The 27,260-nt window shown below is 32.0% G+C and overlaps 1 protein-coding gene across 2 annotated transcripts in view; it reads left to right on the forward strand.

Annotated features, from left to right (window-relative positions):
- The first annotated feature begins 2,952 nt into the window (after positions 1-2,952).
- Positions 2,953-27,260, forward strand: part of ck (unconventional myosin-VIIa ck) — a 45,950-nt gene continuing 21,642 nt past the window's right edge. The window contains exons 1-2 of one of the 2 annotated variants that reach the window (XM_088195874.1): positions 2,953-3,176; positions 27,000-27,050. In XM_088195874.1, coding sequence (XP_088052000.1) covers positions 27,033-27,050 — 18 coding nt within the window. In that variant the 5' untranslated portion in view covers positions 2,953-3,176; positions 27,000-27,032. Of the gene's footprint in view, positions 3,177-24,194; positions 24,373-26,999; positions 27,051-27,260 lie in introns of those variants that run through there. The other variant, XM_088195875.1, reaches the window with a different exon arrangement.

The following is a 27,260-nucleotide window of genomic DNA, read 5'->3' on the forward strand; positions in this document are numbered from 1 at the left end:
AATATTTTTTGCAGTCGTGAGAAAATATTTTTTTCGTGATAAATAATTATCATTCTTTATTACAAAGCTAAAATTTTTGTTAAATCGTGGGCATAGCAGGAAAACCTTAACTAAATTGCGTTCTAAGAACGAGCGTTCCTAATTAACACATCCATGGATCTGATCGATGTTTACAGATCAAGAACGTAAGCCAGGTTATTTTTTACATGGAACATATAATCTTTCCAAGAAATTGTTTATAAAAACAATTCCAATTTTCGTCTTAACGGATATCCTGAAGTGAACGCATTTTGAGTGTATAATAAATAATAAAAAAATGACTACCGTCTACTGTTTTTTAGGAACAATTCAATGACTCATTGAATAGTTGGTAGCAAAAATAAAAAATTCGATATCATCTCGTCATGCAAAAAATTTGACATTACTGCTCGTAGATCAAAAGTGTCAATCTAAATTTGCAAATAAAAAATGTTTCAGTTTCTCAATGCACAAAAAACGCACGATTGCGGTTACTATTGGAGGTAACTTTCGATAGTTGAACAAATATTAGTTTAGAAAGTATTTTTTTGCAAGGTTCATCTTCTAATGTTGCGGTTTGAATAAGTATACTTATAAAAAATATTTTTTTTGTTGTTGTTATGTAGATCATGGTAGATTTTTTATCTGGTGTATTTAGGTTAATTTAAAATAGCAACAACGATTTTTTATGAGAGCAATTTTATAATTTAATTATAAAAATTGTGTATTTTTTATATATTTAACTTCATATATTTTATCAAAAATTTAGAATAATACGCTATCTATGTGATAGCAACATATTAACTAACAATAATAACAATACCTCTGGTTCGGTTATCAGATAAATCCATGTTTTATAAAAATAAATTTTATTAACAAATAATTTGATTTTAAAATTTATTTATCTTATTTTAATGGTTAATAAATTTTGTATTTTAAAGCGCTTTAAAAATAATGATTTTCTAGATACAGCAAAAAATAAGATAAAATGTAATTTTAAATAAAAATAATATTTATATTCATCCGGTATTTCAGAATTGAAATTTGACAATTACAGGATTTCAGAACTGATCCTATGGGTCGAAAAAATAATGTTTTTTTTAAAACATTTTTAATGTATATAATATACTAAATAACATTAATGAAATAGATCAAAAATTACAAATACAATATATTGTATGTAAGATATTTAAATGCTATTTAGTCTTTTTCCGATTGGTGATTCCGCACGTGACAAGTGCAGGTGTATTGAACATTCGTCCAACAAATTCGTCCAAAGACCATCAATTGTTCTTGACAAAAAATCGATCCCTAAATTTTTGGGGTATTCCCATAATTTCTAGTTATTGCAAATCACCCGGTATCCAAGAATCCCGGGATTGAGTTTCGTAACTGTGAGTACATACACGGTTGACTAATCTGAAGATTGACTAAAAATACCAATAAATGTGCTTATCTACTAGTATACTAAAAAATTTCACTGCTCTGCTAAATTCATTATTAATTTTACTTGAATAAAATACAACATTTTATTATTGCTAATCCATTTAAAAGAAGTTATTTTTTGTCGCTTGTCTTTTGAAAACTAATTTATTTAATTTGAGACATATAGCAGTCTCAGGCTTGCGTACTATATTTTTTGTATCAGTTTAACTTATTTTACATATTGATTATCAAGCTAGGCTCTTGTTTTTAAAGAAACTTTTAATTTTGTAAGTTGTTCTAATTCTATATTTAAATGTTCCTAGTCTGTATATTTGTTATCAATACTGAATCATTCAGCTATAAAATGTAAAGACATAACAATATTCTTAGTTAACGAAATTAGATGCAAGATTTAAACGTAAACGTATCTATATCTATGTGGAGTAGCAAACGATTGAGCTTTTTACCGTTTTTAATGAAAAACTATGACGAAGTGTATGACTTCTGATTTTATGATAATAAATTACTAAGGTCGAAGGCAACTAAATGTATAATAATCACACAATGCACAGCGATTACTAACGCCAAACTTTAAGAAAGCACTCGGTTCTAATTCAACTAATGTCTTTACTTGTTCATTATCGATTGAACAATGATACCCGCTATAAATATATTACCGGCTCGAATGTCGGGATTTTCACGAAGCCCCGGCATAAATAGGCCTCACATACATAGAATTATGTTCATGGATCATTTATACTTTAATAATATAATATTTTGGTACTTACATTTTATCGGGCGGCAAATTTATTCTAAAAAATATTTATTTATTTGTTTATATATTAATATACAATTATATCTTCATTGAAAATGAAAGTGTTCAAAATGCCTCTTACCGAAACAGAAGCCGTACAATTCCTGCAAGAACCTTGTTGTTCTGGCTAGGTTAGGTGCGAACGAGCGGCAACGAGCGAGGGTTGGTTAGAACATTGCGCATCACCCTATGAATAACTCTCTGCAACGAATCTACTGAAATGTAATTTATAATTGTATATAAATGAATATATATAATATATAAACAAACGAATAAATATTTTTTTATTTTTATTATTTCCTCGATAACAGGACAGTACCAATATTTTCTCGAGGCTCCGCAAAACTCACAGGTGGCCTTGCCTACTACCTTCTTCTTCAGCACGATTCTTTTGCACACAATAGAACCGTAAGTTTTAATATTGTACATAAAAAAGTTTATTTTTAATATTTAATTAAATAGCCCAATTTGAAGCTAAAAATGAATAATAATAAAAAATAATTTGAATATAAAATAGCATAGATCTTATAATGTTAGCATACCCTACCGTCGATTGAAATTATTATTAGACTATCCTGCTACGCCACTGAAAGAAAACCTCTCAAGTGCGCCTTCAATTCGGTGGAGTATGCAACGCTATCGACACCACCTGCGTTCGGCGTCAGGTGTCAGGTGTGTCTGTGTGTCGATAAGGCAGTGTCGGTGGTCGCGGGCTCAGGTGCGGGCGCGTGGTGGTCGTTCGGCGGTCGGCTGTCGGCGGTCGGCAATCCGCGTTGTTCGGCGCTTTCGTGCTTCGGCGGCATGCCCTACTGAGGCTGCGCCCTCGGAGGGCCGACGCCCGAGCGACGACTTTGCGACCCCTGCGGATTCGGCTAGCCGTTCAGTGTCAAGTTCGGGCGGGGTAAAGTCGTTCGAAAAAGTTTGTGCACATCATATTATACATTATGGCCAAAACCCCCATGTTTACGTTATGTATGTTTTAAAAAAAAGTGATCACCGCCGTTTAAATTTAAATCATATCCGTTCAAATAAAATATAAACAATTCATGGTCGACGTTTTTCGTGTTATGTTTTCGATTATATTTCAAGTGTGACGTCATCGATTCAAAATTATATTATTAAAATGGCCGCCGTTCGATCCATGCTCTGTGGATACCGTTAATTTTTATATGCTGTCGATCCGCATTCATAACTACGTATGGTGTGAGTGTATGTGTATATGTGTGCGTGCGTGTACCGGTGGTCATAATCCACGTTTGTTTTTTTTATATTTTAATTATTATTAAAGTTCAATTATTTAATTGAATGCGACGATTAACGCTTTCGTTTCGTTATTTATTTTCCCATAAAGAAAAACGCCGACGCCCGCCGCCGGGCTAGAAACGCCGGGCCGTGAAAGTCGCCGAAAAGAGGTCGATTCGGAACTTTGTTCGCGATTCGGAACCACCCGAGAGGTTTAAGTTCGTGGGGCCCGAATTTTCAGGCCTTTCGGCCAACCGGTCAGTTCCAGCGCTGCCAACTGAAAGGCTTCTGCCTCGACCATAATTTATGGCCAAAACCCCTAAAATTGTATACAGTTTTTAAATATAAAACAATATGCTCACTGATTTACGTGCTAAGTTTTGCGTGACGTCATCTATGTCCCAAATTTGACTTCTTTGAATACTTTTATTTTGCATAAATTCTATTTGTTTTTCATGCGTATGCTTTCTTGTAACATAACAAGCGTTAACAGTGTGTATAACAATATTCAAAGTCTGGCAATTGAAGTAATCTATTTTTAACACAGTTAATAAATGATTGTATATATGGAGATATAATGTCTCTTAACCTAGGGTTCACGATCAGTGATTTAAAAAAATATGTTATTCAACTCGGTTTGTCAATATTTTGACTCCCAAGTTCATAAATAAATCTGGTTTGGCACCTAGTTAAAAAAGAAGCTCCTTAAGTCATCGCTACTCAATATTTTATATTTCTATAACAACCCAGAAATAAATTTTCTCAAGCGTAAAACTTTATCAAAAGCAGTTTTCTAAATAACGAGAGCAGAATATTTACACTGCCTTTCAGGAGGACAAGTCATTTTAATACTTACGAAGAAAGTTTCACTGTTTATAGGAGAAAGAAAAATCCTACTCCCAGAAAATTTCAACAAAAATAATTTTATTTATCATAAATCTTCCGTTTCAAACTAACAGACGTTTACCAAGTGCGTTACAACTGTGTAAACAGAATCAACAACTACTACTAAATAAGTAGTGAGATACTAGACTAAATTCATTGATATATCTTAATAATTATAAACCATTAGTTTAGCTTACAATCAAACAATGTCACAATGAACAATGATTAGGAAAATATAGAACAACCTAATTTCACATGCTGAAGTCAGTAACATATATTTTTTGATTTATAAACTATTTTTATAGTTTATAATTAAAATGTCGCTATGCACGACTTAATTCGATTTTATTTCAATTATGCATCCGTGAGATTAGGAAAATCTAGGAAACCCTAGTATATCGATCGATCGGAATTATAATTCTATAATAATTACTAATTCCAATCTCCAATACACGATAAAAATTGAAAAACACTAGGGTCTACATAGGATTCGAACCCTGGTCCTTCAGGTATTACTCACCGAGTTATACTGTGTACATGTTTATAGCTAGTAGATACTTTTCACCACACGAATGAGACAAATCTTTTCATTCAAGCTCGTGAAGTCAACAATATGGATGCAACTTAAATATTACAATCTATCTTGCTATATTTTCCAAACTGAGTATCTTGCAAAATAAAATTTTAAATGTTTAAAACAAATTTTTGACACTTAAAACATTACACGTTATTAATATTTTGATAAAATAAAGGCATTTCTTTCTGATAAACATAAACTGTATTAAGGATGCTGACCTAAGCAACAATGAGCTCATTTCTTTCAAGACAATTGGAGTTTAACTGAAAAACGTTAACATCGTCTTGTATAGCGACCTATTTAAGTTTTAGTTTCGTTTACAACAATGCATCTATGCGAATCAGGATTTTCAATACTTGTAACAATGGATCCGGAATTTCGAAATCAATTAGATTTCCAACATGACAAGCGTGTTGCTTTGTCAAATACTACACCATAGTTTAATGTTATTATTCAGTATATACAACAGCAGCCTTTGCATTTATGTGTTAAAAAAATACATTTTGAGAAGGTCGTTGCTATCATCTGATTGGAAAAGGAATAGAAAAAATAAAGATTAAGAAACCTTGCTCTAGAGCAAGTCACCTATAGTTGACAATGAAAAAAATAAGGCGATTCGTTTCGCTAAATCCCATAGCGATATTTATAATCATTGCGAAAGCAAGTCTTACCAGATATTGCATTATTTTAAAGTTAAAATGCACGTCGATCGGTATTTTTGCCATTATTACAACCAATTAAAATTGTTGCAATGTTTTGACGCACATCCTAGTTCAATTACATAATCTATGTGCTTTAAATTTTAAAATCAAATTGTGTAGCGGCATTCCAGATAGTTTCAAATAATTTAAGAACTCGATGGAAACCCGTGTCGACGGATTTATCTTTACTATTTTTGTCACGTACAAAATGCTGAAATATAAACATATTCCCTAGTTCAGTAATAATCCTATCCATTAACTTTAAGAAAACTATGACCGAATACAAAATTTCATGTTTTGAAATATTGTCAAGGTGTGGAAGTGATTAGTATTAATGTATCATGTGCCTTTTATAAAATATCAAGATCTGCCTGCCATTAAAAGGTCAGAGAATGTGTTATTGACTTGTTAGCTCTTAATCTTCTAATCGTTTTCGAGCGCTGTGTTAATTCAAATTGATATCTGAAATTTTACCTGTGCTCTATTTTTTATGAGCCGACACGCCGAATTCTGTGATCGTAAAGAACAAAGCTAAAATAATTTTATTTTATTTTGTTAAATAAAACAGTATTCATTTTTAAATTAAATTAAATTAAAAAATACACTTAGAGCAAGACATTAATTAATCATAAATAATTACAGAATTATTGAAAGAGGCGATCAGATAATAATTTCAAAAACAATACTGCCCTATGTACTTACATGTACCTGTACCGCCCCTCAATACGACCGACTAATCAGAGTACAGAAATTTAAGAGCACAATGCAGTGGTGTCCAAACGCATTAAGATCTAGACATTGAACATTTATTATTATATGGCGAGTAAGTTTTCTTAAAATATTGCTTGCTGCAAGTGTGAGCAAATTTACATGGTCTAACATAAACGCAATAAGTAATTAATCAGCCGCGCAGCGATAAAATATCTAGTTGAAACATAAATTTTAACGCTCCCTTGCGTATCAACGTCCTAATTAAATTCACAGGGGTGACCGAGTTCACTGTTTCGGAACATTGTAAATGTCAAGTGATACGAAAAAGGTTAAAAGAAATTGGGGCGTACGAATGCATCGGTGCAATTGGCGCAACTGTTTGACATGCAGACGTATGCGATTTCAGTTATCAAATTGGAGCAGTGATACCAATCGCGCCGATACATTTAACGCCCCAATTTCAATTAACATTTTCTCGATAGTCTATTACGTAAAATCGTTCGCGTTCCACTGAACCACAGCAATGGGTTCTTAACAAAGCTCCCTATCATTTAGAACCGTTCGAGAGCTATTAAAGGCATCGAAAGAACGAATCCTACCGCCCGTTCCGTTATCTACCGATCCTGTTGGACTGGTTTACGCTTATCCGCGGAACGGATAATAACCGAAAAGAAAAATATCGAATCGAACCGAGACCGATAAGTTGTTCGCAGTGCGCATTCTTAATCAGGAGACAATGTAAATGTTGACCCTTATTTTGTTTCAAACGCGCCCAACGGACCTTCGTCTCTCGGCACGTCACCGCAATTATATAAAACGAAACCTTTATTCGGCGGCGATGTACCGTGACGCGTGTACGCAACATTTCAAATAAACCGCTTTAAATATGCGTAGGGTTGCCAGTGAAAATATCGAAGAGGATATTCAAAATGTATTTATTAGTTTTCATAAAAATCTGGGTTGTAAAAACTATTTAATTTTATATTAAAACTATGGCAAAATAATTCTTTACCTCCCCCTTCATCTATTTCCATTTTTTTAATATACAGTAAGATCCCATCAATCCGATTAAATATATTATATTATAATTTTAAACAATTGCTTCTAATAAGCTTTTTCTAATCTCACAGAAAATAACTTGTATATTGTGAATTTTAATGAGATATCGTTTTAAGAGCAATACATAGATGAAGCTATAAATAAAAAATAATATATAAAATATTTTTTCTCAAAAGAATATGTACATATGAAAGTGTGAATCAAACCATGTAGCCATTTTTTATTTTTCAAATGAAGTTCTTGTTGAAGGATAAATTAGAATAATTTTTAGTTCATATATCGCTAATTCTGGTTAATAAATGTTGCCAACACGAATGAGCGAGAAAGGAAAAGTTTACAAGCACTAATTTTATAATTATGGCTGAAAACCTTTTGTTTTGTTATTAATATTGATTGTTTTACGTGTCTGTTTATGGCGTACAATAAAGATAAGATATGCAATCATTTTAATTCTTTATTAATTAGGTAGGTACTATATTTTTTGAAATGAATATATTATTTATACATAGATGCATCTATAAAACGCTTATTACTATATTCTATTTTAGCTGTAATTTGGGGAAAGTTGATATTTTGTTTCGTTAGTAAGTTGAGTAAAATTTCTCGCTGAGCGGCACGATATATTATGTTTTTTCCATTTTAGAAATTATTCTTTCTTACGACTTAATATCATATAAAACATATATTTGAAAACCATAGCTAAAATAATAAATTTTAATCTTTGTTATAAAGCTACCAATGCAGTTGTTCAGATTTAGAAAAATCTAGCACGTTAGTAATTGAATGGGTATAAAGTCTGAGAATCAAAACTGTAGTATTTATAATATCGATCGTGTTGTGTTATAAACTAAGATTGTTCGATACACATAAAAAATGTTTACTAAAGCAGTGTTAACCGACTTGATCGCATAATTTCGTTCATTTTTGTTGTCGTTGTATTATCAGCTGTAAATAAAATTAAAAACCATTGACGCGATTTGCCACAACAATGGCGGAAAATTGCTTTCGAGTGTTGAATTTTCCCACTGTTTTTGCGCCTTTCTCAAATCGCCTTGGAAGAAGTCGAAAGAGGAAAAAAAACAGTGTCATCACGTAATTTAATCACTTCTCTCCATTATGTGTAAATGTTGAAGGGCGAATTATGTTTCGTTATTTATTTAATGCACACGCGCGTGTCAGATTCAATAAATTGCTTCTATAATAAATGCAGCTCCGTGAACTTTGACTTGGTACGTGATGTTCTATTCAAAGAGCGTTGCTATTATATAAATTATTTAATTGAAAATCCATGCATTAGAATACCCTTTGAAGCTCAGATTTTTTAATAAATAAAGTGATAAATAATGATATCCTGAAGCATATTGAGTTATGATATAATTCCACAGTTAGCGAAATGTAACTCGCTGCTTAATTTTAACGCCAATGTTTTATATAGTACAAAAATACCATAATCTATCTAAAGCGAATATGATTAAAAAATCATTACGTTATTTTTTTATTGTATTCGAATTTAAAAAAACTGTTCTTGCGTGCTTGGATCAGACTTTCGGCTTTCTAAGGAGGGTCAATTTTTTTATTAGAATTGCACTACTATACTATTACGTGAAAGCTTTATCCTATTTATTATCCGAAATATATCACATCTAGATCTTATCAATTTTTAAACTTTTGATCTTTTACTTTCTACAGCAGTAATGTATATATTGTAGAATTTTCGGCGGATGCAAAGAGTCATTGTCCGATCACGCCGACTGTCAAAATGAACAGCTGACACACGTCTACCACTTCTGCTCGTGACTCAACCCAGCATGCACCTATGTGTGCAATCTTTTACACCAAAAACTAATTATTATAAGTCTTAATCCACAAAAATGGGCGCAATTAGCAACGCCCGGGCTAGCGGTTCTGCATTGTGTACCCAAAGATAATACATCTTTCGACTACACGGCCATTGTTGCGTTTCTAAATTCGCCAGCGTCTCTTAATTAGAGAGCTGGTGGCCAATTAAGCTGAACTTGGGGTCAGGTTCACTTTCCCTCGAGGCTTTTTAATGCTTCAGCTGAATGGAGAGATTCGTTTGCTAAGAATGGAGTACATCGTGGCGCTTATGTTATGTGATCATAGACCTATTATAAGCAAGATTATAAAAAATACAGCTTTATCGAATTACTCACTCTTGCTAAGGCTAGAAAATATAAATCCAATAATTGACAGCAGTAATTCACTTGAGTGCAAAGAATTAAAATCTCGACTAAATAACTGGTAGCTTATTTATTGTCCTTTATCTTAGCAATTAGGTAAAATTAACGTGCTATGACTGGCGTAATCTTGCATCGACTCTCATACTCTTAACATAATAAAATGTTTTACTTTTTCTCCTTTATATTTTAAGCGATACATTCTTAGAATAACTAGAGAATTCCATACAATTATCAATTTTTTCAGCTAGGGATCACCTGAAAGGGTGTGTCCATCTATAATCTCAGCAGATCCCATCTTCGAGCACCGAAAAGAGTCGAGATCAAAGAACCGTTTCGGAGCCGGCTGTGAGAAGCGACTCGTGTCGCTCACGCAACGCTTTGCGAACCCGTCTGACCGGATGCCGGCAGAAAAACAAATGCATCTCCCGTATGTATGCACCGCTGCGAATGCACTCACGAAGGGGCACATCCACTCAGTGCACCACGTATCAAGCCCCTTGAAGTCATTAGGGCCGAGGCGATAAACTGGACGTATGTCTGGATGAAGCAACCATCGAAATGGGTCACGCGGAATGCGAGCAATTAAAATTAAAATGTGGCTAATGACTGTATTCGTTGGATCGGTGTGGAGGATTAAGATTATGTAAGAATCTTAAAAAATCGGGAAAATACAAATAAAAAACCGATCGAGGTTTTTTAAAGTGTTTATTTTAAGCTTATTTTTAATATTTAGTTGGTCCACCATTGGCTTTAATTAGAGCTGCAACCTTTTTTGGTATACTGTCAACTAATGATTTGTAGATGGACAGAGACAATTTTTCTCGCAGTTCAATTTTTGATTTTAAATTGTGATGGGCAACATTTCCTTTTAATTTTTCCCATAAATTGATTATAGGATTTAGGTCTGATGACTGTGCAGGTCATTCTAAAAGCGTCAAACCCTACTTTTAACTTACGCTTCCGCCACATTATTTGACTTTGGGTAATACACAATCAGCTATATATTCTTCTTCGAAGCACGTATACTACACCAGTGATTCCAAAAACCTAAAAAAATATTAAAAAAAGTATCATTATTTAAAAAAATTATTGCTTTAGAAATTTCAGAATAAATTTTAATATTTATTTATATTAACCAATATTAGTTTAAAATTGTCTCAAAGTTGGATTCAGCGGATCAAATGACTTTCACCCAATCTTCAGATATCCAATCTCGGTGTTTTCGGGCTCATTCTAACCTTCGAGTTTTATTTATTTCTGAAAGTTACGGTTTGTTTCAGGCTTTACAACCTCTGAGTTCCACATCGTTAAGCCTTCTTCTTATCGTCCACGAGAAAATGGATAGCTATCCATTTACAGTGACTTTATCAGCCAGCTTTGAAGGCGTTTTTCTACGATTTTTAAGGAATACACGAACAAAGATTCGACCTTCAGGGACAATCTTGCCTTTCGTTTTCTTCCAATTTTTTAGATTTGATTTGTTGAACCATATTCGTTGAACCGTCAAATATTAATATCTTAAAAAGTTTTTTTTTAAGGAAAAGCCTTTTTCGTTCAAGTCCATCAGTTATTAAAGTTCTTTCTCGATCCAGAACTGTATGTTTTAAACGAATAAATTGGGGGAAACGTTCGTTATAAATAATTGTCGCAGTTTTATCACGTCGTATCTATTGACTACTTCTAAAAACTAATATCACGAATTCACTTAATAATGCTCTCTCGTGTACTAAAAGGTTGTGACTCAATAAGGTTTTCTATGATAAACAAGTATGTGTAGTGCTTATATATTATTTTTTTTCACAGACTTTCAAATCCGTCTAATTTATTATGCCACCTGAAAATAGCAATGATGCATCTTATTATTTTTTATATAGCTCTGCTAATAATATAAATTGATTAAATTGCATTGCATATATGGACATCTATGAATAAATAGACATATTAAAATAATTTCTCAATAAATTTAGCCAATATCATAGCTCCACCTATAAAATATTTAGTGTACATATATCTCTTACTAACTACTTTTTTTATTTTACTACTACTTTGATTTTTATGCAATTTTTATTGCTGCTTCTAAAAATGCATTTTTTCTATCAAGTAATTTCACAAAAAAATAATAAAATGTTTAAAAAACGACACATAATGCAATTTAAAAATATTTGGGTTTTAATGTTGACACTTAAATACTATATACTAGTATACTAAATATATACCAGAAATACGGTCCTTATAGCAACGTTTTCTCTTTCCCTCAAAAAATATTTTTCCGCTTTTCGTTTTGTAAGCTTGCTGAAGATCATCCCTTTTCAACATGCAGCTACATTTCCATCTTCCTTGATATCGCATTTCTATTACCTTTATATCCTGGTGAAACTTTTACATTTCTCCTCTCTTATTGCAACAAAATTTTCTAGAAAGGATAATAACATAGATGACTTTGATATCAGTCTGGTGTCTCACTACTTACTTAGTAGTTGTAGATTGTCTTTATACGCACGTCACGTTTCAACGGAAAATTTAAATGTTTTAATTACAATCAGTATTTATTAAAAAATATATCTAAATTTAAGAAAATAATATCTACTATAAAAACATGATATAATTTTACGATAATTGATTATCGATTTATTTTAAAATTATTCTATAATTAATACAAGATACAAGTACACGCGATTACAATTGTTAATAATTGTAAGATAAAACAAGGTGATTAAAGCCCGTTTAGCAAACTGATTTTATCACGCCAAACATCAATAAAATGGAAAACTTTTCAATCGGTGTTGCTATTTAAATTGCGTAAAGTGACATCATCAGACGCGTCGCCATTTTTATAATAAGGATACCCGAGAATTTAATTTTCCGTGAAATATGGATATGGCGTGCTTCCGAAGCATTTTTTTCTCGTGGCACTACAACTGAGGTTTCTATTAGGAAAATCACCGTGCGTAAAATGTGTATATAAGTATGCATTATAAATATATATATACTCGTTTTATTCTGGCTGTATAGAGTGCGATGCACCTGTCGACAGTGTTGCCACAATGTGCGAATATCGATTCAAAACGGTCATTGTTTTGTGTTACATAAAACTATTTCGATTCGTTTGTGAGTCTTCATTGAGAGTTAGCAAGAGGAACGTTAACGGTCCAAGAGTCACAGCGTTGAGCAGTAAACGCGTCAAAACCAGGCGCTCTCAATGCACGGTCCTCATTTCTAATTTTACAAAAAAAATTGAAACCGATAGGGTCCCGCTATTACTTATAAGTTTTTAGCTTGTTTGTAATTAGGGAAGCCTTTTTCATAAGTAGTTTTTTGGTCATTTTTTTACCCACCATAATGACTCGTGATTTATGAGTGGTCAATTTACAAAGATGATGTAATCAGTATGCGCAGAACAAAATATTTTGTCACAAAAATTAGTTTGGGTAGAGAGGCTAAGTTCCGTCACTTGTGTCTTAAGACAGTCTTAAATGTAAAAAAATATTTAAAACTTATATACTTTTATTATATTATGTATCATGGAACCCCCGTATAAAATCATTTTAAAATATACAATACATTTATTATAAGCACATAAAAATTAATAGGCGTAAATGCATAACGTAATTTAATGCTTTGTTGTACTGATATAATTCGATGGCATCTATATAACACTGATTGCTCTTGACAATCAAAGAAAAACGTAGTGAGAGGTGATAGGCCATTAATTGGCTTCCCGGTGTGAATCTCAATGAAAGCAAAATTAGAAATTCATTGTGGAGTTAAGACTCGTACTAGACCCAACAAACACCATTATAGTTGTCAACGATCGCGTATCAAATCATAACTTTCGATTTCTAAAAAAAAATGACGAATCCGACCACTCTTGGTTGAAAGTTAAAAAAATAAATGTATGTAGCCAACCCTAGAGGAATTTGATATAATACCTAAATTTATCAAGCCACCACTTAAGAGTCGCTGATGCGATGATTTGATAATAATATTACACGTCATTGGATTTAATAAAGCTGATTAAAATTTTGAGACGTTTTTGCGGCGTCTTTATTATTTTATTATTATTTCTTAGTAATGAATTGACCGCAAATCATTTTGGCCACAAGATGTAAATAGGCGGTCAAGTACAGTGAGCATCAACCAGTATTGCGTCGACTACCGGTATAATTTATCAAGTTGGTAACCCTTCCTAACGGAACAGGTGTATCTGCGTACGAATCACGTAAACATCGCAATGCGCGGCTGTCTCTCTCTCGCTGCGGCGCGAGAGACGTAAGAGAAAGTGACAGACATATACGCCCCGCCCGTCTGCGATTCACATGCAGCACGCGCTAAGTTGTTCTTCGGCGGAAGCAAATAATTTCCCGCATTTTCGTGAGAAAAAATAAATAACCAACCGATTAAAAACATTCGTATTAAATATTTGAATAACGCGCGATAAATGTATCACGCATATAAAACAATTTGATACAACCTGTAAGTAAAAGTAAAATTGTAAATGAGTTTTTTAGTCTACATTGTTTTGGATATAGTCAGTAGCAAGCTGTAATATTTCTTAGCGAGAATTTTTATTTCTTATTTCTTAAAAAATATATTGAATTTCAATTTACAGTCTGCTAAATTCTTTCAAGCGCATCCAAAAAATAACAATCGAATTTGTTCTAACAAGATATACATTTTTTAAGCTTGAAAAAAATATCTTAAACATTCTTTGAAGGCAATCAAAGTATTACAGATTATTATCGAATACTGCATAATGCAAATTATGTATCATCTTGTGTAGAAAATTATATTTCTCTTTTAGATTCACTAAATTTATCGATAATAGAAAGCTGAAAATAAATAAAAAATCTAACTTAAGTTTTTAATATAGTATATACATATGTATGTATGAAACGACTGGTAAAAATATGTTTTCTGAAATATTTGTTTACGCACACTAAACCCTTGATTTAGGCAGTTGAAAATTTTTTTTCTGAAATACTTCAAATCCATCATATTTGGTTTCAGTTGTGTAGCGCGGTGATGTACAAACGTATAGGTGGCTTATTCTCACATTTTTTCCTTTGACCTACATCTGGAACCTCTCCCACTATCCATGCAGTGTACCCTGAGTTGTTTTTTGGAGTGCTTATTTAATTTATATGTTAAAAGAACGTTAAAAAAAGACAGATAAATATTTTATTACAAATTTATTTCTACGCCTAGATTTACGCGATATTTCCTGGAACGTATCTACCGCGTAAATTGAAGGATGATGTATATTTTTCAATTTTATTTTATTCATAGTGTATTACAATAACTTACACGATAAATACAGTGTAGCATTTAAACTATAGATACATCAGAAACAATAGCTGCAAGAACGTATCATTCATAATAAATTTACCAGAATATTATCAAGATATTTAATAATATTCTTACAAAACGGTTTGCATCCCTCAGTGCATAGAAAAAAATATTGTGGTCGTCTATTGTGTGATTGCTATCTTTCGTCGGTGTCCTACATTTTTTTGTAGTAATTATCAAATTCTAGTGACCATTGTACTACTAAAGTGAAACAAATTTTATAAATATTTGTATGCATATATATCGTTAGCAATAATCCCAGCAACTATATTTGAATAATGAATATCACAACAATTTTTCTGACACATAATACATATATAATAATTATACTTTTAATTCTTCAGTATTTATATGAGTCGCTGTAGAATATTGATTAAATATATAGAGCATATATTTTTGGCAACTTATTGCATATATCCCAAATTTTACCATAAATTTAAGCATTCTGAAAAAATCATACTTATAAAACGTCACTTTCTCTAAAACTTACAAGTTTAGCATGTTTCTAGTTATATGCTACATGGTAGAAAGGTTACGATTACGGGGCCGGTCGCTAAGGCACCGCGACCGACCATCGTTCTTCCGCTGCGTTCTTCCGCCAAGTGTTCATCTCCATCGTTTAATATTGCCAGAGGACTGCATTTTACTCCAGTCTATGTACCATAAATCAATCTCCCAAAATTGTATACAAATTAATTGATTAGTAAATATAATATTACTAATAATATTTTATAAGCTTTATATAATAATTTACATTTAATTACCCACAAATTAAAAGCTTAATAATTTTATTTTGTCGGTACGTAATATAAGATTATTTTTAGTCGCAATGAAAAATAAAAGTTGATTATCAACAAGGATTTAAACAAATACAGAAATGACACAATCTCTTGATGAAGATTAAAGTAAAGTGAACAATTCAATCCTGAACAAATTAATAAATATCGGATTTTATCATAACTTAGCAAGGTTATTTGGTAATTACCGGGAGAATCATCGACATATTGTTGTGTATGATTTTATTATACATGTTCTGAAGTACTTGGTCGACTGTTGTTATTCTGTTTACAAATGCATCTCTACAAGATGATCTGTATACATTGTGGAGATGTGTTTCTAGGAAATTGTTTATAATAGCATTATTATAACATTTTCTATTAAGCTAGACCCTGTGAAATTTCCTTTTTTGCTTTCCGTTTTTAATTAAATTTTAACTCTCACATGGCCAATATTTCTAGTAAGACATAAAAAATTCTGGGGTAAAAATTTATCAGTTCCACGAAATTTACTAAAAATTAGGCAATATTTATATTTGAAGAAATGTTTATACTTTCCTATTGAATATTTAAGAGCACTAGAATATGACACTGTTGTGTAATCAAACATTTATATTGTGTATTGAGGAACATTACGCATTCATTGCCCTTTTGTATTTACTGAACTCAACAAATAGTTACAGTGCACACCTAAAATTATTAAGCACCTCCCCTCATATTTTTTCCAGCTCCTCATAGCTATCACCGAAGTTATTCTTGTGTTTGGCAAGTTCGTTAAGAAGCTGGATGGCTCGTGAAAGAGGAGTGTTCTCAAGCACTGATGTCCCGGCCGCAACGGTCAAGAATAAGAGACTCGATCGCGACTCTCTTGAGCACTCTAAAACTCGCAGCCGAAATTTTGAACTAATCTGAAAAAATGAGGTTAATTTACTATTACTATTTTTTATAGATGAGCGCAATCTTTTAAATGATAATTTATTTTTTTAATAATATTAAATTAATTTTAAAATAATTCCGAATAGTAAGGGTTAACGTTCATCCGTCACAAAAAATAATAAGCGTTCTCCGTTTTTTATATGCTTTTCGTTTTTTGATCCATTTGATTCGAAACATTATTTAAAAAAATACACGGTATCGAAACGCGTACCGTTAAGTTGAAAAGATCAACACGCAAACCATCTGGGCGTTTTAACGTAACGCATGGACGAGTTCACTAAATCGTTAGTACATTTTCGAAATACGTGTACGCAAACGCGCCACGTAAAATCCGTGAATATTTACGTTACACGCGCTCAACACCTGTGGCCATTTTGATAAATAAAGAATAAAATGCGTTCTTCGTTGTCCATTAAATTTATTAATAGATACAACTGACGACGATAAGAGACCATGTCGCATTTCCATCCCCATAAAACGGATATATGGCGTATTGATCCCGTGTCTATGGCTTCAAGAGTGTTTATGGCTATAGCTACAAAAGAAAATCACCTATTTACTTTTTAATTTATTTCTAGCATTTGACACGCTAGAACTGTATTCTCGAGTGTTCAAAGAACGGCGAACTGTTATTCAACCTGAATAATAATGATATTATATTATTATCGAACCGACGAACATTGAATTAGTGCATCTATAACTCTCACCGTTTTGACATTTAACTAGAAAGCATGTTAATCAGTCGAGTGAATCGAGATAAGGCCACGAATTTATGTTTTGCTTGTAAACGTCATCAAAACGTAACTCAACAGCTGACATCAGCGACAGTTATGAAGTGCATTAGCGCCATGTGAGCGCCGGCATCTTATCGTTTTCTCAGGCAATTGACATTCGAATTTCGCTCACGTGCATTCGTCGCTCTATCAGCTATTCTCAATAATTAAAAGCTCATCGCCTGTATTGTATCGCGTACCACCGTTGATCTATAACTGATCTCTTAGTTATCCCGCGAACGGCTCCGCTCCGTAGAATCCGTTATACAAACTGCTTTTGGGTAAACTTGGGCACGCTATGCTGTACCCATGTTTACCGCGTAATGCGTACTGTAAACAAATGTTGAACTAGATCTTGTAGGAATGTGAGAATTTCCTTCGACGAAAGCGGCAACGGAATATTTTCCCTTGGCTTTAAATCTGGAAGACCGAAATGTCTCTTCTTGACCGACTTAAAAGCACGTCGATCGAATTTCAAAATATTTTATGTACTTAGAGATGACTAACACTGCACATAATCTTATATTAATAGGTAATTTTCAGGAAAAGTCATTTAATATTCTTAAGTGGACTTTGAAACTATGTTAAATTGCAATATACTCTTTTTAAAGTAATCCTTGCCTACTTTAAAATATAACACAATGTGTGAGTAGGTGGAAAAACATACAGTGTGGGTATACTCGTTAGCACATAATGAAAGGTGTGAAAATGTCAACTTAAATCATTTAGTAAATATGAAGTTTTTTTCGTTACAGTGGTGTAAGAATAATTTTTATAAATTCAGTATTTTAATTATATTGATACACGTATATCAGGTTGTCCCATTAGTCTTGCGTTTCTTCTTAAATTTGCAAAAATGTATATTTTCATAAATTAACCAAATTTTCCTTATTCTTTCGGTGTTTGTTAACAGTAATCGTATCAGTGATGCTATTTAATAACAAGATATTTTTCGTTTCGAAATTTTCAACCCTAAATAAACAATGGTAGTAGAGATAAAATAATTGCATTTAAGCTATATTATGCTATATGAGTTTCAACTTGGTCATAATGTGACAATAGCAGTTAAAAACATATTTAATTCAATCGTCAGGGATGTCATTAAATTTATAAAGTGTCAAATGTGGTTCTGAAAATTTCGCTCCGTGAATTTTGTCATTAAATATCTACCTAATGGGTTGTTAGTGAGGATATTAAGGCCGCCGTCAAAGCAGGTCCAACATATAACGATATAGAAGCTATCATAAAACTCAACGTGTTCACATCGGTTCACATACATTTGCAGAATTGCCTGATTCTAGAACAGAAAGATTTATTTTTGAGTCAAATAGTTGAGAAGTGGATCCTTTAAACACGCGATGTAAAAGGTTGTGGTTGGATGGCAATCAACCCCGAGAACAGAATTACACCCCAATGAGATAATATTATGCATTTGGTGGGATATGAAGAGCATAATTCATTATGAGTTATTGGATAATAGGCAGACAATTACAACAGACACGTAGTGTGCTCAGCTAATTCGCTTAAGTGACTCAGACAATAAAAAGACCCTCTTTTATAAATGAAAGACGGGTAATTTTACACCAAGACAGCGCTCGTTTTTATGTATTCAAGAACACGATAGAAAAAATCATTGGATTTTCTTGAGAACTCATTTCTCACCCATCGTATTTTTCAGACATTGCACCAAACGACTATCATATATTATATTATATATTTTTATCGTACACATATTTAACTACCTATTGAATGCAGTAACTATAAACTGTCCTTATTTTCAATATAAAGTCAAATCATTTTAGTGCTTCATGGTTTGTCCGCTTTTTGGTGTTTCACAATGACTTAAAAATATAATAGATATCTTTATCGTTCATTCATGATGGTTTTATTTTAAGTATGTATTGATCGAAGTATACTCAAACCGAATTTTGGTCAATAGAAAAGCGCAAAAACAATTATCACTTCTCAGAAGGCATAAATTCACGTAAAAAGCAATAAAATCGTGTCGGCGACGTTGCAGTGGGAGCGCTCGGGAACGAGCGTACCCACTGAAACGATCAGAAATAAATAAGTAAAAAGTTGGTTAGTCGACCCCCTAAGTTATAGAATTACCAGTGTAATTAGTGAACTGATTTGTAATAAATAAATAAAATATATATTTGAAAGCTGCTCTCTCGTATGCATGATATCTATATCTGCAGATATCTTGTTGATTTGTGTATATCTATATCAGAGTATAGCCAAACTTTTGATCACTACGGGCGACCTGCTTTTTAAATTATTAGAAAAGTAGTAATTTAAAGCCAAACATAAGTTTAAGTTTAAAATAGACCTAGATAATACCAATACCTCAATACACCAATTTACTTTAATAACAGAAATTAATGATTACTTCACACAAACATAAAAATAGTTTATAAATAAAACAATATGTTCTTTTATTTTCTCTTTTTTTTAATTTTCTTTCTGGCGGGTGACTAGGAATAGTGACGCTTTGGCAACCCTTGATCTATATATTAAATATTTGCCAATGTTATGTTTTTTATTAATACGTATTATACATATATGTATTGGTGTATTTCAAGAGAGCCAATTATATGATCATTTTTCGCGTCATTTCAAGCAACGGTTCACACCAAGCTTCACGCCAAATCATCGCGTAAACCACAGGTGGCAACCTATGGCCTGCGGCCATAATTATCCAGTTCCCGATTGCCAAGCAAAATAATAATATAATAGCAACTCGGTCATTTTATTTATATAAAATGACAGTTTTACATACTTTAACATTTAGAGCTGGAAGACATTTTTTAGATAATTTCACTCTGCGCGGCTAGAAAGTGCAAATAATAATAATGTAAAACAGTTTGTATCAAATATATTTTGGGTAACAAAAATATTTTTACTACGCGATCAATTAAGTAACAAACGGCTTATTTTTAATAAAATATTAATTTATGAGTAAAATATCAAAAAATACACGTTGCGCGACTGAATGCAACTGCGTGGGAAATAAAATTTACAAAAATAAAAATTAAGTTTTCGCAACTAATTAATAACAGTTCAGCATAATATTCTAAATTCTAGTGCCTCGTTGAAAATTAATCAATTTTTCTCCGACGTAAGTTAGTTACTTCGTCAACGAACGTGTTTGACAACGAACCTAATCGCGAGCGACTAATCGTAGAACAAATAAAAAATATTAGCGTAGAACATGTTAGGTTGCAGGCGAGCGTTGGTTAGAATAGTGAACACCCCATGAATAATTCTCTACAACGAATCTACTTAATAGTCAACAAGATTTACTTTGCATAATTGGTTTAAAACACCTATTAAATATATAAATTATTTAATTTTTAATACTTTGACAAACACCAAACAGTGAAAGCATACAAAAACAGGTAACATTGTGCATAAATTATTTTATGTGATTTGACAGTGCGTACATTTCCTAGTTAATGTATGCATTTTTGAAAATCGCACTTTGCCTGTAACATATGTACAATATGAATTAATAATATCTTCCTGTCGTGAGATACCACAGCTAACCAATGTTCAATATTTTTTTGTAATTTTATGTTAATTAGATAATACAATAATATTGCTTGTGTAGCACAACGAACGGTGGTTCACAAAAGCATGTTAAAACAACTTGCGTTTTAACGAAAATAACTAAATGGTAATAAAACAACAGTTTCCGTACTTTAAAAAACACACACGCACACAAATTTAAGAATATATTAGGATTTTTTTATTGATCAAACATTATGTGTATTTTGTAAATTAACACATTGAATACTGGGCATTATTCCTAAAAATGGAGCCGTGCGGCGGGGATTATTTGCGAAAATTAGGATACATACTTATTTTTTTTAAAACATCGTAACTATTTAATTAGTCAACGTTTTAACGTCAAATTTTAAAAACAGATTTATGATGATCGTTTTTTTGTATTCGCAATGATAAAATCAGTAAACGTCAAACTGTGGATCGCGTACCAATAAAATAAAATATAATTTTTAGTTTAGAATAACCAAATATATATATATTTGAATAAAAACAATAAAGATAATAATAAAATGATGATAAAATACTGTTGTATATAATAAAAACCGAAAATATCTAATTTTGTGACCCATACAATCAATTCAAAATTTTTAACACTTGACGGTCAAGTTACGCAGCGATATTTGCACGACACCCAACTGTCCAATTTCGAACAAACGTAACGTTTGCCTATGGCTAAATGTAATCTTTTATTGTTTATGTATTATTATTTTATATTTCTGTTATAAATTATGTATTATTATTTTATATAGTATATTTAATATAATTAAAAATTATCAGTGATTCTAAACATTTTATTGCTTTAATATTATATATTTACCACTTTTTGTATTTTTACCACACGGTACGCAATGTGTTAAAATAATGAAAAACGCGCACTTACTGTATACTTCGCATCCAATAAAGACTCGAACCACCAATGTGCTTGGATAGTTACACAAATTAAAGTCCTAATTTTTGCAAATAATCCCCGCCGCACGCTCCATTTTTAGGAATAATGCCCTGTATTCAATGTGTTGGTAATTGAAAACATGTTGAGAACAGTTTATTTAATTTGAACAGATCGGGATCATTTCAGGTCTAAATATTATAAAATATCACATTTGGGATTGATGAATCTGCATTTAAATGCCCACGATACCTCTACATACATATATATATAGCAGAAAAACATTATATTTTACATTATAAAAATATGAAATTAATTTACTGTAATTTATTTCTTAAAAAATAGTATCAATAAATGAAGGAGTACGAAATAAATAAGCATTACAAAAATATATTGTAAACCTAACCAAATATAATAATGCAAAAAGTTGTAAAATAAATTAACGCAATTAAAAGTTGAGAATCACTGATTATTTTGTTATAATGCTTCGGGTTGATAATATGTACTTAGATATTAGGTCTAGCTCAACATTTCTTTTTTTTATGCGGTTACCTTTGAATATTTTGGGTTTTTTGTAATTTTGTAGATAAGAATTTCAAGAAACATATCTCTAAAAAAATTACCATCTTTACCTGAATCAAACCGATAAGGTGGGGTTTTTCGTTAACATTTTTTTTTTAACAGCGTGCGCTTAGCCTAACGGAAACGTTACATTTGTTCGAAATTGAACGGTTGGGCGTCTTGCGAATATCGCCGCGTAAATCGACCGTTAAGTGTTAAAAATTAATTAAATATATTTATATATTATTGATATGTGATTCGCAATTTGGTATTGAGTGATTTCACTGTTTCTAATAAATAATATGTGAGATAATTCCATAGAAAAAAATTGTATATATATATATGTAAACATAGATCTTGAAACGAATTTATTTTACCCGAGTTTTGAGCCTCTGGAATTTAGAATTTCTACTTTTTTGAACTATTTTTAGTTAATATGATATTAGTAACATCTGTAGGTAAATCCCTAAATAAATACGTTACAGTAAATACGCAGTTTACGTGGGTTTTTTTCGTATGAAGTTAAAATGACGAAACGCACAAATTTGTGCACACCGACGCAACGGAAGGTTTCTGAAACGCACAAATTTGTGCACACCGTACGCAATGAGTTAAGAAAAATTATATCAATGTAATTTTCGATGACTTTTTATGCACATTTCGGGCGGTATCTCGGCTTTAACTTAGTGGATGTTGGTTTTTAGGAGCTCCAAATTTTCGAGTTTGTCGGCATAAGCACTACTCTTAGCGTAACCCCACAAAAAAATCCAACGGCGTTAAATCGCATGATCGACAATTCCGGATCTTCAGCCACACTAACTTACAACAGTAATATTCTCGGCTGAACGGCGCTACAATGATGCACAGGCCTTACCCTATCTCTTGAATTATTTTTACTTCGTTGCAAATTGTTCGCTCAGTAGGACTATGAAATTGATCATAATCTTCCCGTAAATTTCGATACGCAGTTCGTACAGAATTGTTATTTCTGTAAAACTATTAAATAATTCTAACGCGTTTAGCGGTCGTTTGGCGATTCATTTCGTAAATGTGTTGTTGCAAACTTACATTTGACACTTTGAACAATCGTGATTATTGACAGCCGTCTGATTTACAGTGCTGCCAACGTATCTTGTAGTACGAAGTAATTGTTTCACCCTAGTTTAGCTATTCAAAATGTACTAAACAAGTGCAAAATCTGCTAAAAATGGTTCACTAGTTGCCTAATCAATAATGATGTGCAAATTGTTTGTCGCTGATATTTATTAGTATTCGACGATCAATATGAAACCAGGGTTTCTTGCCCAGAAGGAAATGTGTCAAGGGTTTCTTGAAGTCACAAAAAATTTACTATCCCTGGTGTAAACGCTTCTTAAAATTGTCTCACTATATACATTTTGAAGTCAATATTTTTCATTATTACAAAATTGAAATGCATGTTTCACTCTAAAACACACATTTTTCAATCATCGCACATTTCACAGGATGACAAAAGTAACAATGTCATTACTGCAGCTCCGTGTCAAATTTTCGTTCATGGGCCACACTTGTTTAACTTTCAAGGCTCTCGTTTCACGTTTGCTCTCGCGAAGCATCACATTTGCATGAAACAAATAGCGTTCATATTTATTCAAGTGATCCGAGGCAAACCCATGTATTACATATGCGAATCGTACTGCGGGCCAAAACGACACAATAGATTCGGCCATTGCCATTACACGTATCTACATATGTATGTATAATGATATTATTGCGTATCAATTACATACATCGCCGGGATTCGTTCACACGCGGGTCAAATGTGAAACAATTATCGTTATCTGTAACTGACCCAACACAGTACAACTTCTGATTCGATTGAATCCAATCGTCAGATTGTTTCTTTCACATAGTGAGTGATGTGTACTTCTTATTTTTTACTCACGCATCACACATAATATGGGCTATATTTTTTATTGGCCACAATTACATTTAAACGGCATTTTGTGTGCCGTAAAATTTCTGATTCGTGATAGGTTAAAAAATCCACGAATTAACATGTTTTCAAGCCCATAACAATAAACACGCAATGTTCCGAAAAAGGCATCCATTTTGAACGTCGTTTTTTTAATTGGTCCGCGCGACCAAAACAATTTTCCGAACGACCATATTGTTTCGTTCGAATTATTAGCGCCGATCGTTTGACAGTTCTATTTTTAATATCGTCCGACGATCGCAACACAATAGAATGCGGCCATGTTCCGTTCGATTGAAACGAAGTGAATAAAAAAGCTACTATTAAATTCGAAAGTACTTATGCGATGATTATCGCATTCCTTACGGAATCTATTGAAAGCTATCGCGGAAGGAATCGCTTATATGAAATAGTTGCTCCAAGTGATGAATATTAATTTGTTAGCGATCGCCAACGCAATAAATTAAGTAGAACTATATATAATCAATAAAAATGTATATTCATTTTTATCTACCAGTATTTTATGTTTTGGCGACATTACCACATGCAATTAAACATGATAGAATCATTCATCTCAAGTCAATTTCTAGTGTTACTAGTGTTTTTTCTTATTTATTTATATGCTAGTGATATAGTATATTGATTGTAAGCTGTAAGAATAATTTATATTTAAATAAATAGGTTTACTGTAGTGATTGATTTACATACTTAGATTTCTGTCTCCTTAGTAGTTGTTGATTGTGTTTACCCCGTTGTTGCAACTAAATATTTGCAATAAATACATAAATATTAATAAATGAAACATGCCAGTCAGGATCGTTGTGTCGCTTACATGAGCTCAATCTTTTTATGACCAACTGCATTTCATTGTGCAGTTTTGCTGGATTCAGTTGCATAATATGGCTACAATCCTCGTGGGTTAATTTTTGTATTAATAATTTACTTAGTGAATTAAAATACTTTTTATTTTTCCATTATATTGGCATAAAAAATATGTAGTATGGCGCTCATCCATTTTAGGTGTGCACCATAATTGTTTTAAATATGTAATGTTATAATTATTGTTTATATAATGATCATTATGACGCATTGGGGAAACCTGTCAAATATTAAAGATTATATTTTTAATAAATAAATAAAAAGGCTCTCAGGATGTATCGCTCGCTACAACTTTCATTATTATTTTATTTATCTTATCGACAATGGAAAGGTGCAACACTAGCTCTGTAATATTTCACCCACAGCTTCTTAGAAGGTACAACTCGCGCACCGACATTGATAAGATTTTTATTCAAAAGAACAGTAACTAAATATCAGCAAATAATATAATATAGGAGTACATAGTGATAAGTTTAGATATAACGAAATATAAAATAAATTACTTATCTCGCCTATTTATCATGTATTTTAAATGGTTTATCTAAACAATTTTATTGTAGTATTATATTTATTTAAATTTTCTTGGGTTGGATTTTCTGGAAGTATTTTTTTAAATGTTCATTTGTTTTATATTCTATACTCATAAAAATAATGTAATTAAACCCAATTAATAGTGAGTTTCATTATGCTTATTTATTATTTAAAATTTGTTTCATTATGTTTATTGTTAGTTTTATCGTTATCTACATCGTGCAAAGCAAAAACATGTGTAATCTGACGTTGATCTCACACACTGTATTTAACATATCTAATGACTTTTGAGATTATTGTTTACATTGCAGCACGTAAAAGTCGATCAAATAATATTTATTTATTTAAAACTATCAAAATTTGATCAGTACATACTACCTGACGTTTTTATTAAACTCTTGCCGATGGTGTCAAAATACATTTTATAGAGTTTATTTATAAATTACAATTTACTTTGATTAATAATAAAAAAGGTTGAGAACGCACGAATTAACAAAGCAGTCGCGGTCAGCGACCGTTCAAGCCGCCTTGACCGTCGCTGGTAGACGAGCCTTACCTTGCCCCCGTCAGAAACATCTAATTACGTACAAAATTGAACAAAAAATAAGATGAAAGTATGAAAGTCCATTTTAATTGTTTTTTATACCTACCGGATATAAGGGGGATCGCTTTATTTATTTTTTTACCATCAATCACGTGACGCAATGCTCTGTTTCCGCTAACAATAGAGTTCAATTCAATAAAAAAAAAAAAACATCCTGCCCATTTGTGATGTTTGTAAATCGACTCCTACGCGAAATAAAGGGCTTTTTTGTGAACGTCAAACTTTTCTGTCGGTGATCTTGAATCAATGTCGCTGAATGGAACTTCATTTGCATCCAAATCTTGTATTCTGATGCATCTACATGTGCGTTTCATTTATAAAAATATCATTCATGCCCAGTCAAGGCTTCTTCTTTTCTTGAATACGATCGCAACATAGATAAGGATATGTGTGGTTGAAAGATTAGTAGTTTGAGAATCGCTGAATTTTATGTAGCTAGCTAGGAAGTAGGATCAGTTCATAGTGGAAGAACGATTGAGTTGGTCACGCGTGGAATACTATTAAGATATATCTATTTTTTGTATTAAAAATATTTTTTTCTTGTTTTCAGATTTAACGCGACACACATGTAGCCACCGCCAAGATGGTGATAGTCACTAGGGTAAGATTATATTTATTTTTTTATTGTAATTTTAGAAAAAAATACACATACTTTAATTGTGTGGTAGAAATTACATGTATATTTAAATGTACATATGTATATACTGGGATGTATCCTGATAAAGCTAATTGCTAAAATAACACTGTCCAATGATATTTTAGTCGCAAAAAAGTAATTAACTATAAAAATATGTATTTAGCTAATTGTTAT

This window comes from Plectrocnemia conspersa, unplaced genomic scaffold (assembly GCF_051122295.1).
Source record: "Plectrocnemia conspersa isolate PC_06_02 unplaced genomic scaffold, ASM5112229v1 ptg000010l, whole genome shotgun sequence".
Taxonomy (NCBI): domain Eukaryota; kingdom Metazoa; phylum Arthropoda; class Insecta; order Trichoptera; family Polycentropodidae; genus Plectrocnemia; species Plectrocnemia conspersa.